The following is a 13,353-nucleotide window of genomic DNA, read 5'->3' on the forward strand; positions in this document are numbered from 1 at the left end:
GGTGGCTCGGAGCGCAATCCGTGCAGCGGCCATGGGCATCGCATTTTGTGCATCGTTTGTCTGTGCACGTGGGCTCACATACACCCTGGAGGTCCGGGTGGTAGCCCGGCTTGCATTGGATGCAATGGTGGATGTCAATGTCACTGCAAAACACACAGTGCTCGTCAGAGCAGGCATCCAACGCAGCAGCGTAGGTGATAAACACCGCAAGTGTCATGAACACTAGCAGAAACGCCTTCAGACGGGAGGGCATGGCGGCAAGAAGTGGATAGGGGGAGGGAGAACGAAGAATATGTTTGGGTGGGATGTAGGCTATCAGGGAACGCTGGTGGGAAACGCGGATACACAAAACGAGAGAAGGAGCGTCGTTGGGAGGTCGAGTCTTTGGCAGCCTCACTATGGAGTGGGAGAAAAAAGGGGAGGATAAGTATTAGGGCGATATATTTTTAAAGGTAAGGTGCAAAGGGTTAGTCGCGCAGCTCTCCCCCTCGGTGAGGTCGGCACCCATCGACCCCGCACAATGCTTAAGTATAAACATCGGTGTGCATAACATAGGCAGGGGCTCGCTCTTTGTCTAGAAAAAAAAGAAAAACAGGCCACGGATGCCAAGTACACCCATGACACTGGCTGGAAGCTGAGTGCGCCCCGCACTCCCTGGCAGAGTACTTGCTTTTGCCTTTACAGTATCCCTACACATTTGTCTCTCTCTTTCCAAGTGCCCAAGCGCGCGGGAGGAAGGGAAACGCACGCGTACATGTGGACAGGTGTGCCCCACAGTGGAGAAGCAACGAACGCGACCCTGCAGTTGACCTGCCAAGCATGTCTAATTCAGATTCCCTTTGGTTCTGGACGTCTTTGACTGCCGCACAGAGCAGGAAGAGAGAAGGGGAGGGGAGGGGGTCTGCGTCAGTCACATCAAGTGAGAGACAACAGTGGGAGTGGGACGTGACACTCCGCTGCACTGCTGAAGCTGCACTTGGCGTCAATGTGGTTGCTTGATATTCGCTGCCTCTCACATTGGGGGCCTTTTGCCTCCTTGAGTAAAAGACGAAGAAAAAACGACGACAGCGAGAAAAAAACTCACGCAAAATGATGAGAGGGGGGAAGAGTAAACCGCGAAAGGGAGGGGCCTAGTGAGAAGTGGAGCATGCCTACCAGCAATACTCAGAGCGGGGAGGGGAGGGGGGAACATCGGTGTAGGAACCACGCGCACAGCCACCTGAACTCCTGACCGAAGCCTGGTGCCACGCGGTGCGGAGCGGGGCGTCGCCTCCTTTCCACTCTCCGCACCCGCGGTCACACGCACGCACACACACACACACACACACACACGCACCACCGCACTCCAGCGTCCACTGGGGACACTATTTCCCCTCAAGGGTGATGCGGTTCTCTCATGGTGGCGATAGACTCCCGTGCTTGAATAGACGGTGTGTGAGCGATACATCGACGGCTAGTATGCCTAGTGCGCGTCTTTTCTCACACGACACGCGGCAGTACAAGGGACCGTGCTGGATCACAGCAAGAAGAAAAAACAAGAGAGATGTGCAACCGGAGATCGCCGCCCCTCCTCTCCACGCACAAATGGCAAACACCAAAACATACACAGCCCTTTGCTGGAATCACTCCCCCCTCTCCAAGGATACCGACGTGCAGTAAAGGTGTCTCCTTGTAGCTTACCCTGGTGGCGTGCATGGGGGGGAGGGAGAGAAGCGGGAAGCAGTCAAAGAGAACAAAAAAGGCGCGTGCAGGACCGCGTGTGCCTTCACCTTTGCGGTTCTTAATCCCGTTCATCGCTTTCCCCTGCACCTGATATGCAAGCACACGCCACAGTTGTAATGGCATACGCTCCTGCAACACGGGAGGCGCCATGGCGGCCGCGCAGCAAGGTGATGCTTAGATGAGAGTACGCTGCACTCCGCCTGAGGACTCTCAGGTTGAACGTGACACTGACATGAGAACAGTGGACACACAGTGAACGCAGTAACGGCGACAATCTGAAGGAGGGGGGAAAAGAAGCGCGACGGCACAACGAAAGTGTACTGCAAAGGGTTCCTCGACTCGAGGAAACGTGGCACGCTCCCGAACACATAGTGGTGTCTTGTGGCGAAGGACAACATATAGAGCGAATGCCCTTCTTCCTTCTTCCACGTGACCCCGTGTACGCTTGCAACCCAGAAAGTAAGGGGGGCGCAGCAGACATGTCAGGAGGCGCCACGTGAGACAGTGCGCTTCTTGGAGGTCTAGTCTGGACAGCAGACTGGCACTGTGTGACGTGCAGACGAAAAGAGAAAATGCAGAAGTGGGAAGGAGGGAAACCGGAAAAGAACACGACGACGCTGCACGTGGACAGATGCGCAACTACACACAGAATTGATCTTTAGTGCAAACGGAGTGGAGAGAGCAATGAGTAGGTGTGCAGGTCGCTGTGCTAGCGAGCAACGGCGGGCGCTTCTACCCCCCACAGGGCCAAGCGGGATGAGTGGAGGGAGATCAAAGGAACAAAAAAAAAACGATTAATAAACCAATGGTGCACATACAAGCAGAATGAAAATTAAGTGGGAACACGGAGAGCTGCTCAACAACTTCTTGACAAACGCCAACGACCCGGGCAATTCACATGTGTCACACATTCGTGGAAAGCGAATCTCCCTCAAAAAAACGCAGTCTTCGAGAGAGAGAGAGAGAGAGGGGGGGGAGAAGGCGGGAATGGGGTGTCCGAAAAGTGCGTCGTGAGGTTAATGAGAAAAAAAGAGCAGCGTTCAGGGGCGGTACGGCTCCGCATTGCTTTGATGGCGTGGCATTTGGCCCTCCCTCTCCCTCTCGCACACACACACACAGAGAAATTAAGTGCCAGTCATATGACACACCCCATGCGCCCCACATTGTGATGAAACACCTTTGCAAGGCAAACCAAGGCACACACAAGATGGAATTAAAAAAAGGGAACTCGACGAGTCACGTCCGTTGCGGCCCAAACACGCATCATTGGCGTGTCACCGTCACGTGCATCAAAATTGTGTCCAAACAAAGCACTGCGGCTGATCAAAGGAGCAGGGCTTGAGCTGGCAGCATACCAAACGAGCGGTGCGAGGTACCCCAGCTCTTTGAAGCCCTCAAAGTCCACTTACCAGACGGCAGAGCATGTTGCGAGATCATTGATGCTGTGCAGGCTACTCCGTCGCGCAAGACTTCATCCCAGGCACACAACTCCTGCGAGCGAGACAAGACCTCCCCCTCCCCCGCAGGTGTGGACCTCAAGCAAAAGCCTACAGCAGCCAAACAGCTCGAATGCCCAAGCCCGGAGAGTTCCTGGGGCACAAAAATGTGCGGCAGGAGGTTTCACCAAGTGGTGGGTCACACCCTCGGCGCGGTCTTCGATGTTCGACAACATCCCCTGTGTAGACCTCAAACCGAGAGCGGTTTGCCAAGTCTGGAAAGTTGACATGTCGGTTTGAGATCCGGGGCGTCGCTGCAGTGATCCGTGTGAGAAGATGCGCAGCCTCCTCATGTGTAACAGCTTCGCGATGCGGAAGGGGATCGCGCCGCTAGTTGGCCAGTCTCCCCCACCAGCTCCTAGAGCGCGCTGGGGTTCACCGGCCAGTGCAGCATAGGCCACGTCCTCAATCGGCCGCATCACAACTACTTTTGTCGGCACAGAAGACATGGCTCTCAAGAAAGCGCGCACACAAGCAACGCAGTGCGCCTTCCCGCGGCAGGGCGCACCCCCCTCATCCGCTAGCCTGTGAACCCCGATACTCTCTCAAACCTGCCTCGGGTGTGCCAAGAGCGAGATACATGTGGGTGGCGCTTGCTTTCTTTGTCTCCGCAGCTCGATCGTGGGTGAGGGGGGTCACCCTGACGGCTTGACCCATCGCCCACCATCCCTGATTAGAGTCGCGCTTTCGAGGGGAAGAGAACGCAGCATTTGTGGAGGACGCCTGGCTGCGTCCAAAAGGGAGGCGATGAAAAAAGAAAAAAGAAACGCACCGCGGCTGCAATCTCAGCGCCGTTAACCCGATGAAGGAGTGCATCCGCACTGCATCTCTCTTGTTGGTGCCTGGATTTCCTTGGAAGACTCCCTTGTGTGCCCTTGCCAGTAGCTCAATGACCGGCCCCATCTGTGTCCGTGGGTTCGCGTGTGTGTGTGTGTGTGTGTAATTTTTGTGTGCGCGATTGGGATGGGCGCGCAAGAAGGCCCTGCAAGCAAAAATCAAAACGGGCATGTGGGGTGAGAGGAATAGTGGAGTGCCAGAAGCGGAGAAATGCGATCAACGTCTTCAAGGCAGATGTGGTTCAGTTTTACCGTGCCCGTTTTCTTATCCATGAGGGTGTGGGTGTGTACGCTGATTGGGTGAGAGCAACCCAGGCAGCATCGACGCGCAGCGCTTCATTGTAAACAGGTGAGTGCGTTCACCCGGCAGCAGGGGATGAGGCACACGCGTGCAGATAATGTACGCGGGGTTTTGGGGCCCTCTCTCCCCAATCACAACACACGCACTACAGACTGTTCCTATCTTCTCTGGTTTCTCTCTTTCCCCCCAGTGAGGGGGGGAGGGGAAGGTCAGTCACAGGGGTAGTCGTAAACTACAAAAAAAAAGCCATCAGCAACCCAGGGGGGATTCCAAAGGCGGTTCGAAAGAACACAAGAAAATAAAAGAGTTTCTCTATGAATGGGCACACACGCACACACACATACACGTGTCCCTGGCCGCCCCTGTCGCTCACGCAGGTGTGTCTAAGCGAGAGAGAGGGAGAGGCGGAAACGAGACTAAGGCATGCATGCTTACGCGTAGCCGTACAGGATGTGGCCGCGCTTGCGAAGCGCGTTCACGACGTCAGAGGCCGTCACGGTCTTCTTGCGCGCGTACTCGGTGTAGGCCGTGCTGGAGCGAACAATGTCCTCCACGTACGCCTTCAGCAGACGGCGCACCTCCTCGTAGATCTCACTCGAGATGCGCTTCACGCCACCGCGGCGCGCCATGCGGCGGATGCAGCCGTGCGTGATGCCGCGGATGTTGTCGCGCAGCACCTTCTTCTGGCGCTTCTGGCTGCCCTTGGCATCAGCGGAGCGCTTTCCCTTGGCCATGGTGGATGAGATGATGAGAAAGGAAGGAGTGGAAGAGAAGCGAAAAGAGCTTGAGTTGAGAAGTGCGTGGCTTCTTGTACGGAAGAGCACATACGGCAGGGAAATAAATAAAAGCGTGAACAAGGAAAAGAAGAGAGATCAGTTGTGAGTAGACAGACAGAATTACCCGTGGACAACCACTTAAAGACCCCCTTTCGGGTGCTGATTTGGAAAAGACCGGTTGTATTTCTGACGATGCAGGGAGCTGTCTGCAAAGAGTCCTGCATACGCGAAAATCTCACACCAGGTGTAGCAAGCGCACTGGACTAACATGATGTGCATACACTCGGATGTGAAGAGCGGAAAGTATCTCTCTACTGTGCCCTCTCATGTGTATTGGTAGGCGAGTTCCCTCAGTTTAGTATAACGAGGAGCTTAGCGGAACCAAAAAGTCGGTGAGCAGCGCAGGCCCTCCATCACCAGGAGGAGGAAAAAGTTGCCTGCTATGGGTATTTGCGCCCCTTTTTGCTCGCAGGCGACAACAACCTGTCTGTACCTCACAAACGTCGAGCAAGAAACAAAAAAAAATGCCTTTCCGAGAGAGTCAGCGGTGGAGGAGCTTACCTGAATCAAACAGCTTAAAGGAGACGGCACGGTTTAACTATTGTCGCGGCTGTCGAGGACCGAGGAGTATCACACGCCGGTGAACGCGGAAGAGCTGGTAGAGATCCTACAGCACCCCTCAGCCGTGCGTGCACGACCTCCGGAGCCGAAAAGAGCCCACCTGTGGGCGGTGAAATGAAGAAGCTCTCTTTCAATGCCGGTACTCATCCCCGGGTCATCACTCAATTTCCAGGGGCGGTGGTGTGGCGCGCGCGTAACGGCTGTGACCAGCGAGAGAAAAGGTAGAAAGCGCGAGAACGGGGATCAGCAAAACTGCGTGCCAGAGAACATTTTTGGTGCTGCGGTAGCGTGCAGTTTGTCTAAAATGACTGCACCTCGCCGCACTCCACTGGAGAAAACTCCCTGGACAGAAGTTAGGCGATATGCTTCGGCTGAAATCCGGCCAAGTCCTGATCCACCGTGTGTCAAGCTAACACGATGGCCTCCTTCACGGGTCTGCCGTGGTCGGGTGCCTCGTGGCGTGTACTGGGAACTACACGGTCCTTCGACGAGTTGGACACTGCGGGCTAGGAGGCTGTCTTGGCAGAATAGGGAAACGTCGCGTATCTCGTAACTTGTTTGGGAGCACAGATGGGGGAAAAAATGGCGATGTGAAGAGCATGTAAAGAATAAGGATGACCCCGATGCAAGGATATTCGTTGTTGCGTCGAGTGGGTTTCTCATCGGCAGGATAAAACGAAGCCTGATGGCGATAACCGAACGCGTTACCGCTGCACACCCTTTCCCCCCCCCCCCAATTTACAGACTCAGCGAAGGGCGAGATATTGCCTTTGGCAGACTTGGGATACAAGCACTGACATAACACCATAGCCCAAAGGTCGTCGTACAGACCAATCCAATTCAAAAGGGCCTAAGCAGTGTACAAATAATCACAGAAATGTACGTTCTTTCGGGTGATTTTGTCTCGTTTCTCTCTGGGTACTTGTTTCAGTAGCACAGTAACCTGCAGGAAGTCATGAAGAAAAACATGCGATTCTAGCCCACATCAAAACTCCAACCACATCACTTCGAAACCGTTTCAACGATGATCGTGACGATCCACAACTCAAGATACAGGTACATACATGTACAAACGGCTCGCAAAGAAACGAAGATGAAATCTAGAGAAATATGGGCGCAGTGGGGCTGGTCATCAGAACAGAAAGCCTCTACGCCAAACACCTCTGGTCATCTCTCTGCTCTCCACGAGACCATAACTTTTCAGACCTCTTTCGTACTTTCCGTGGCCATCGGCCTTCTCCTCTGTGGTGGACCAGGGCGGCTTGCTCTCCTCTCTATGATGCTCCTGAGGAATCGTAGTGGACCTTGATCTCCCACAACACTTCTTCAGCAACGTCGCTACTTCCCGTGTCGATGTTGGCTTTCGCCTTCAGGAAACCCTGCTTGGCAACTCCAGCGACTCTGTAGTCAAAGTTTCCTCCCCAGCCGCGCTGAGACAAGTCTCGTTTGATATACTCGAGAAACATCTTACCAACATAGTCGACAGAGCGGTGTGTGACTTGGTTCCCGGCAGTGTCTGCCCAGATTTCTTTGGGGCGGTTTTCGTAAGCTAGTGCTGCGGTGGGGTCACCTGCATCACGGCGTGCCTGCGCATCTACAAATTGCACCCACTCTTCCAAGAGTTTTTGGCCTACGGGGTGTCTCTCCGTAGTTGCTAGTCGGTAGAACTCATCTGCTTGGCTCGCAGCGATCACGACGGGCGTTTTGGCTTTGGTGCAGGTGCAACCCATGGTAAAAAAAAGAATTCACACCGCGGTCAGCGTCGTTTAGCGGGAGGTCTATTTTCGGCAGGATCTAACCGCACTTCCTGTGCCTGGTGTAGTGTTCTTTGACCACTCGGGCTTCTAGCACACGTGGGAAAACCTGAACAAGGGAGGGGCGAGAGAGAACGCTGAGCTGAGTAGGAGACCACCACTAAGGGGAGGAAACAAAAAGCGTGAGCCGCACAGGTAAGGTCGCCCAAGCTTGTGGAATCTCACAACTAAGACGCATGAAAGTGAACTTTGGTGCCGCTGATGCGCACACCATGCAAGAACAGTGTGCTCATACCAGACAAGTTTCTCCACGTCGGTGGCGCCACTTCACAAGTAACAGAAGGCTAGTTAACACGCATTTAGAGAAATTCTTTACGGTAGCTCTTTTTCGTTCAGATCGAATGAGTAGAATCACATATTGTGGCAGTGTGCAGCCTCCGAAGAACAACAGAACGTTTTTCGACGCATTACGTCAGATTTCGTTGGTATTCATGTCTACGCATCACCGTCAACAACGCAGACACATACTTGATGTGCCGCGGTGCATATAAGGACTTTTTTCGAGAGACGGGTCTACCCAGCGTCTTCAGAGGGAAGCGTATCTACGCCGTCGAGCCGGGCCAAGTGTGTCTGACGCTTGTTTGTTCTCCCTCGTCGGCTCCTCGGAGATGCTGCGCCACCCACAGAAAGACAAGCACCGGTGGGCTGCGCACTTTGATCGAAACCGGCCACGTTCATCACACCGCTCAGGGGTGGAAAGCCGTGGCGTCTGTAGTCCAGCAAAGTGTAGCCAACCTAAATGCACGCCACCTGACCTCGCCGACAACGTGGGTCAATCTCAGGTCTGAGCCCCCCCCCCCGCCCCCTCTCAGCCCCTGTAGGGAGCCAGCCTGCGTCTTGTGCTGCTCCCTGAGTCGCCCCAGGTTGTTGCGCTGCACAAGACCATGTGCCGACTCTCCACACCGCAGCCGGGTTGACTCGACGGGGTGATTCCAGCGGTGCTCATCGTGTCTCCCGGATTCTCTGCCGAGGCGCTTGATCCGCTCATCTGTAGGAAATACCGCGCACTTTGTACACGTGTATCGTGCGGGTTGATTGGTGCAGATCCCTTTGCACTTCCCTCGTCCACCACTTTGGCCCCCCACCCCACCCCACCCCACCCCTCTCTGGTTACTTCGTTTGCCTGTGATACGCCACGCCAGCTACTGCTGACGGCGTGTGCGCGTAGTGCTCACATTTGTGAGGGGGGGGGAGGGGGTTCTTCCCCATATTCCATGAGAGCGTCTCTATTTAAGAAAGTCACGGTCCTCGTTGCACTTTGTCCATGCTCCAGAAGGGGTGTTTAGCTGGGAGATTGGACTGCCATTTTCCCCCTACAGGTGGCCCAGGAATAGGATCACACAGTGGCCGTCCCCCCCCCCCCACAGAGCCCTGGAGACGGCGCCTCATTCATCAATGAAGAACATCTGTCCAAGAATGACGCCCAGCCAGGTCGGCGGAAGGTGGCCCGCGCTCTTCCATGTTGAGCGTTCTCTAGCGCGTGCAAAACTCCATCATTCGTCGCTCAACTCATGCTCTCAAAGGCTCTCAGAGCAGCTCGGTCGTGCATTCGCGTCTCATAGCAGGAAAGGGAGGGGCGACGCTCATTCCAACGAACTCATCACTGGGTACAATGCCACCTGGCATCTGAACAAGTGCATGGCGTGTCGCGAGGCAACTCGCACACGTGCAGTCTGACGTGAAAGGTCTCTACTTAGTAGGGTCATCGAAAGAAAGGCGAGATAGCCATCGATCCATCTTCACCCATACGCACCGCCAACCGCCTCGCCACGGTAAAGCCGACGATGCGCTTTTTACCCCCCTCCCCATTTTTTAGACCAGTAGGCTGGGAACTTGTGATAACGAGTGCCTCGCACTCACATGGAGACGACGTGCCCGTGACATTGCTTGTGAAGTACAGATCAGCCTGGCCGTTTGCCAAGGGAGTCCCTCGCACCAATACCCTTTTTTTTGGCGTCGCTTGTTCGAGCCGTATTTCTCCGCGAAGAAAAAAAAAAGGAGGTCGGATCAGGTCCACCACCGTTTTATCGAAGCCGGTGGATGCACATACCTTTCGAGTATCAAGGACGCACTTGGCCCTGAGCATGCGCAAGTGTCATCCTGACCACAAGTCTCTGCGGTACAGCGCTAGTCCAGGCGTATCTGTTAGCGTCAGGAGTTCGCAGCTCAACCTGAGGGAGGGCTCCATGCTGTTGGCCTCTTGACAACAGAGGCACTAGGCCTCGAAGCCCCTCGGCAGAGTTTCCTGATAGTACCTGCGTAAGAAAGTGAAGGAGGAAGCCCCTCAAAAAGACGAGCGAGCACCCCTTTTGCCTGCTCGTGTGTGTGTCTCTACTCACGACTTTAGTGAATAGTGAGTCATGTTGGGAGAGTGTGTACGTTTTCTTTCGTTCCTTTTTTTTTTCGTGGCATGCTATCTATTTAACCTATGCCATTTTTGTCGTACACACATGCTCCAAGAGCTCCTTCAGTCCTTTTTTTTGTACGGGTCGGCAGGGGACGGGGGGGCGTATACCGCCGCGCGCTCTTACCCCCACCCCCGCGGTGTTTTATTTTGTCAGCTCCGTCTGTCGGCGGAAATTTCCGCTTACCGCCCCACACCATGCACGTAAATAAAACGTACCCGTGGGTGAAGAGGCAGGGAAAAAGAAAAAAAAAAGATCGCCATCACGTCGGTTGCGCTAGAGACCAAGGGTGTTCCCCAGTATGGGTAAACCCTTCCTTCCCTACATCAGCAGGGTTTATATGTAGACACCACTCCAGTGGACTCTTCAGTAAGCACTCCGTCTGTCCAGCAGCCGTCTTTCGCGCTTGGGCACCGCCGTATTGACAGCAGTGCCGCGAGAGCTGCGACACGAACGCGAGTCGGCGAACGGGGCATCGGCACGGAGAGGTAAGAAGCGGAGGAAAACCAAAAAAAAAGGAGAAAACAAAACTAGGAAAGCAAAAATAAGAAGGGATACTCTCCCAACGTGACGTTATAGGTGTGCAACAGAGGGTCGGAGGATCAAATAGGGTTGATGCGCGGTCCACTGCCCGTAAATCATGCGCTTCTCTAATGTGGTGAGGTCCGCATCAAAAAAAAGCAAGTTTGCCTTCTTTCCTGCCGCGATCGCGCCTACTTCGGAGAGGCGTGCAATGCGCGCAGGAACCGTGGCGGTGTGCAGACAAGCATTCACGATATCGAGGCCGAACAACGTGATAAGAGTGTAGAACTGATCGGCCAGCGTGCTCGTGCCACCGGCTAGGGTTTTTGATGGTTGACCTAACGCGTCGCAGAGGTAGCACGCCCCAGATGCCTGGACAACGCCGTTTCGCCCGTTGTAGCTCAGGCGCCTGCCAGGGATGTGGGTGGAGATGCAGTCAGTGATGAATGCAATATCGTCAGTCCTGCGCGAGGCCAGGAAGGACTGCAATGTCACACTATCGAGATGAATGAGGTCACCTATGATTTCTACCGTCGGTGGTCGCGCCCCTTCGTAAAGCAACGCGTTCGGAAATCGCGGGCACATCGCCGCGTTTACCAAGGAGCTGTTGCGATGGTGAAAGGTGGAAACGTTGCACACATGTGTAACGTGCATCTTTTCCTCATCCGAGGGTGCCAGCTTGAGGGCGTTCATGACCTCCGTCTTGGAGGCAACGCGGTCGTGGCCGAGAGCGACACGTATCTTTTCCTTGAGCAAGTGGCGGATCTTCTGGTAGCCACTCCTCGCCTCGATGTGTGGTGATATGGTCATGACGCGCAAGGACGGCATGGAGGCTACGAGCCGCTTAAAGTCGTGGAGACTCATTTCGCTTTTGCACTTCGGCAAGCCGCCGCGGTCGTGAATAACGGGACCCTCGGCATGGATTCCGCCCAGGATACAGTGGCCCTCTGTGTAAATTCCCACGCGCTTTTCGATGGCAGCAATGCAGTCCTTTACCAGCTCTTCGTGGCTGTCGGAGAATATGATGGACGCCAAGGTGGTTAGCGTGCCGCACCGAGCCAATTCCTTCAAAGAATACTCCGGGTTCGACCAATGACCAATTACATCGCTCGCCCCGCCCAGCCCGTGGTTGTGAATGTCTACGAACCCAGGGACTACAAATGCAGCTTCGTGCCAGGTGGCCGCGCCAAGATCTGCATGATTTTCCTCGAGCTCCTTGATGGCGACAGCCTCGTCACTACATACCGAGACGATTACGTCATTGATTACGATGACACAGCCGCCGTAGAGCACTTTGGAAGTCGTCACAATGTTGCCCTTGATGACCGTCACTTTGCTCATCGCTCTTGCTTCTTGCACGCGATAAGATATTTTGGTCGTTTTTGTGATCAAATGGAATTAAAAACCATGCGAGAGTGATAACCAGACACGCTTGTACGCATGCACGTGTAATGGGGGGGGGGGGATGCTCAGGAGATACAGTGAACCGCATAGGTGATGGGTATTTTTATGGGCGCACTGCTTAGCAGACCAGAGTTCTCAACCCCAGCTTAGAGTCACCAACAGCTGACCAAAATAAAAAGAGGAAAACATGTCGAAGGTCAAGGCGAAAATGCGATTTGGGGAATGTACATGTTGTTGCGCTTCACAGCAAGGCAACGGACGCGCATGTTAACCACATATAGAAACAGGCAGAGGTGAACCGAAATCACATGCACGGCTGATTTGAAGAAGGGGGCCCGAATAGGAATCACGTTGTGTTACGACACGACACGGCACGTCCCCGGCGACAGTGATTCCGCCAGAGGCGCGAGATCCGCCCTTCACCGAGGAACTGTGAAAAAAAAAAGGGGGGACCTTGTCCGCTCTTCTGTACTTGCCAATAAACGACAAGACCGCGGTGAAAGCTCGCAGATTCTGTCATCCCGCACGCATTGCAAAGAGTCCCAAGAGTCCCCTTAGGAGGATCGGTTGGGTCATTCTCTTGAATCACCCCTGCTGCAGCGTGTATTACTCGGGGTGTGGTGGTGATTGGTGTGGTGGTTAGCCATTGTGCGTTTCTTTTATCTCCTTTGTAAAGTCAGCCTGCCAATTTCCGCTTTCTTTAGTTGATTACGTGTGATGAGAACACACGCGCGCACACAGGCGCACGTGCGCGTACTCGCACATTTAGGCGCAAAAAGAAGTGAACACAAGGAAACGAAGGGGAGAAAAGCACAAAGGAAGGAAGGAAAAGAACCACCTTGGATTGTAAGAATGAAATACAAATGAGCCCATCAGCTTCATTCCACACAGAAACCAAAAAGAACACGGCTAACGTCAAAAAAAAGAGTGTGTGTCGTAGACGCGCAAGACCCGCTGCCGTCAGCCCCGAGTCATCCGTTTTTTTTCGGCATTTCTCCAGCAAGGCCTGACAATGAAAAGGATCACGACGGAGTGCATCCTCCCTCTCCATACAGCCTTCTGATACCTGGTTGTTCCACAAACACCCCCCGTGATGAGATTTCCATTTTTTTTGGGGGGGGTGGGGAAGGGGGGTTACTCTTCATAGAATGCGCGAAGCTTTTGTTCGAGGAAATCGTGGAGGTATCACCCCCTGCCCTACGCTTTCGCTCTGTTCAGTAGGCGAAAGGTCCGAATTACGACAAGGAAGCAAGTACAGAGAAACATCCAGCTCATGCGTTGCTGCAGCGAAACAAGATTACCTCGAAGGAGGTGTCGCCCCCCCCCCCCAGCCCACTGATCCGTGTTGCCTCTTTGAAAAGGACAGGGTTTCCCAGGCGACGTGGTGGGTAATAGGACCTATCAGAGCTTCACATCTAGTTGAGTGGCAGTCCGAATCATTCATGCAACACACGTA

The 13,353-nt window shown here is 54.1% G+C and overlaps 2 protein-coding genes across 2 annotated transcripts; both read right to left on the reverse strand.

Moving 5' to 3' along the window:
- Window positions 1–7,026: 7,026 nt before the first annotated feature.
- Window positions 7,027–7,482, reverse strand: JKF63_00001 (uncharacterized protein; the record flags this gene model as incomplete). The annotated part of the gene is made up of 1 exon (XM_067896055.1): window positions 7,027–7,482. One exon carries the CDS (start codon window positions 7,480–7,482, stop codon window positions 7,027–7,029), a length of 456 nt encoding a protein of 151 aa, XP_067752212.1.
- A 3,062-nt stretch (window positions 7,483–10,544) lies between these two features.
- Window positions 10,545–11,834, reverse strand: JKF63_00002 (uncharacterized protein; the record flags this gene model as incomplete). The annotated part of the gene is made up of 1 exon (XM_067896056.1): window positions 10,545–11,834. The coding sequence occupies one exon, from the start codon at window positions 11,832–11,834 to the stop codon at window positions 10,545–10,547; it is 1,290 nt and encodes a 429-aa protein (XP_067752213.1).
- Window positions 11,835–13,353: the final 1,519 nt, after the last annotated feature.

The sequence above is a fragment of the Porcisia hertigi genome, chromosome 36, assembly GCF_017918235.1.
Source record: "Porcisia hertigi strain C119 chromosome 36, whole genome shotgun sequence".
In the NCBI taxonomy this organism is placed as follows: domain Eukaryota; phylum Euglenozoa; class Kinetoplastea; order Trypanosomatida; family Trypanosomatidae; genus Porcisia; species Porcisia hertigi.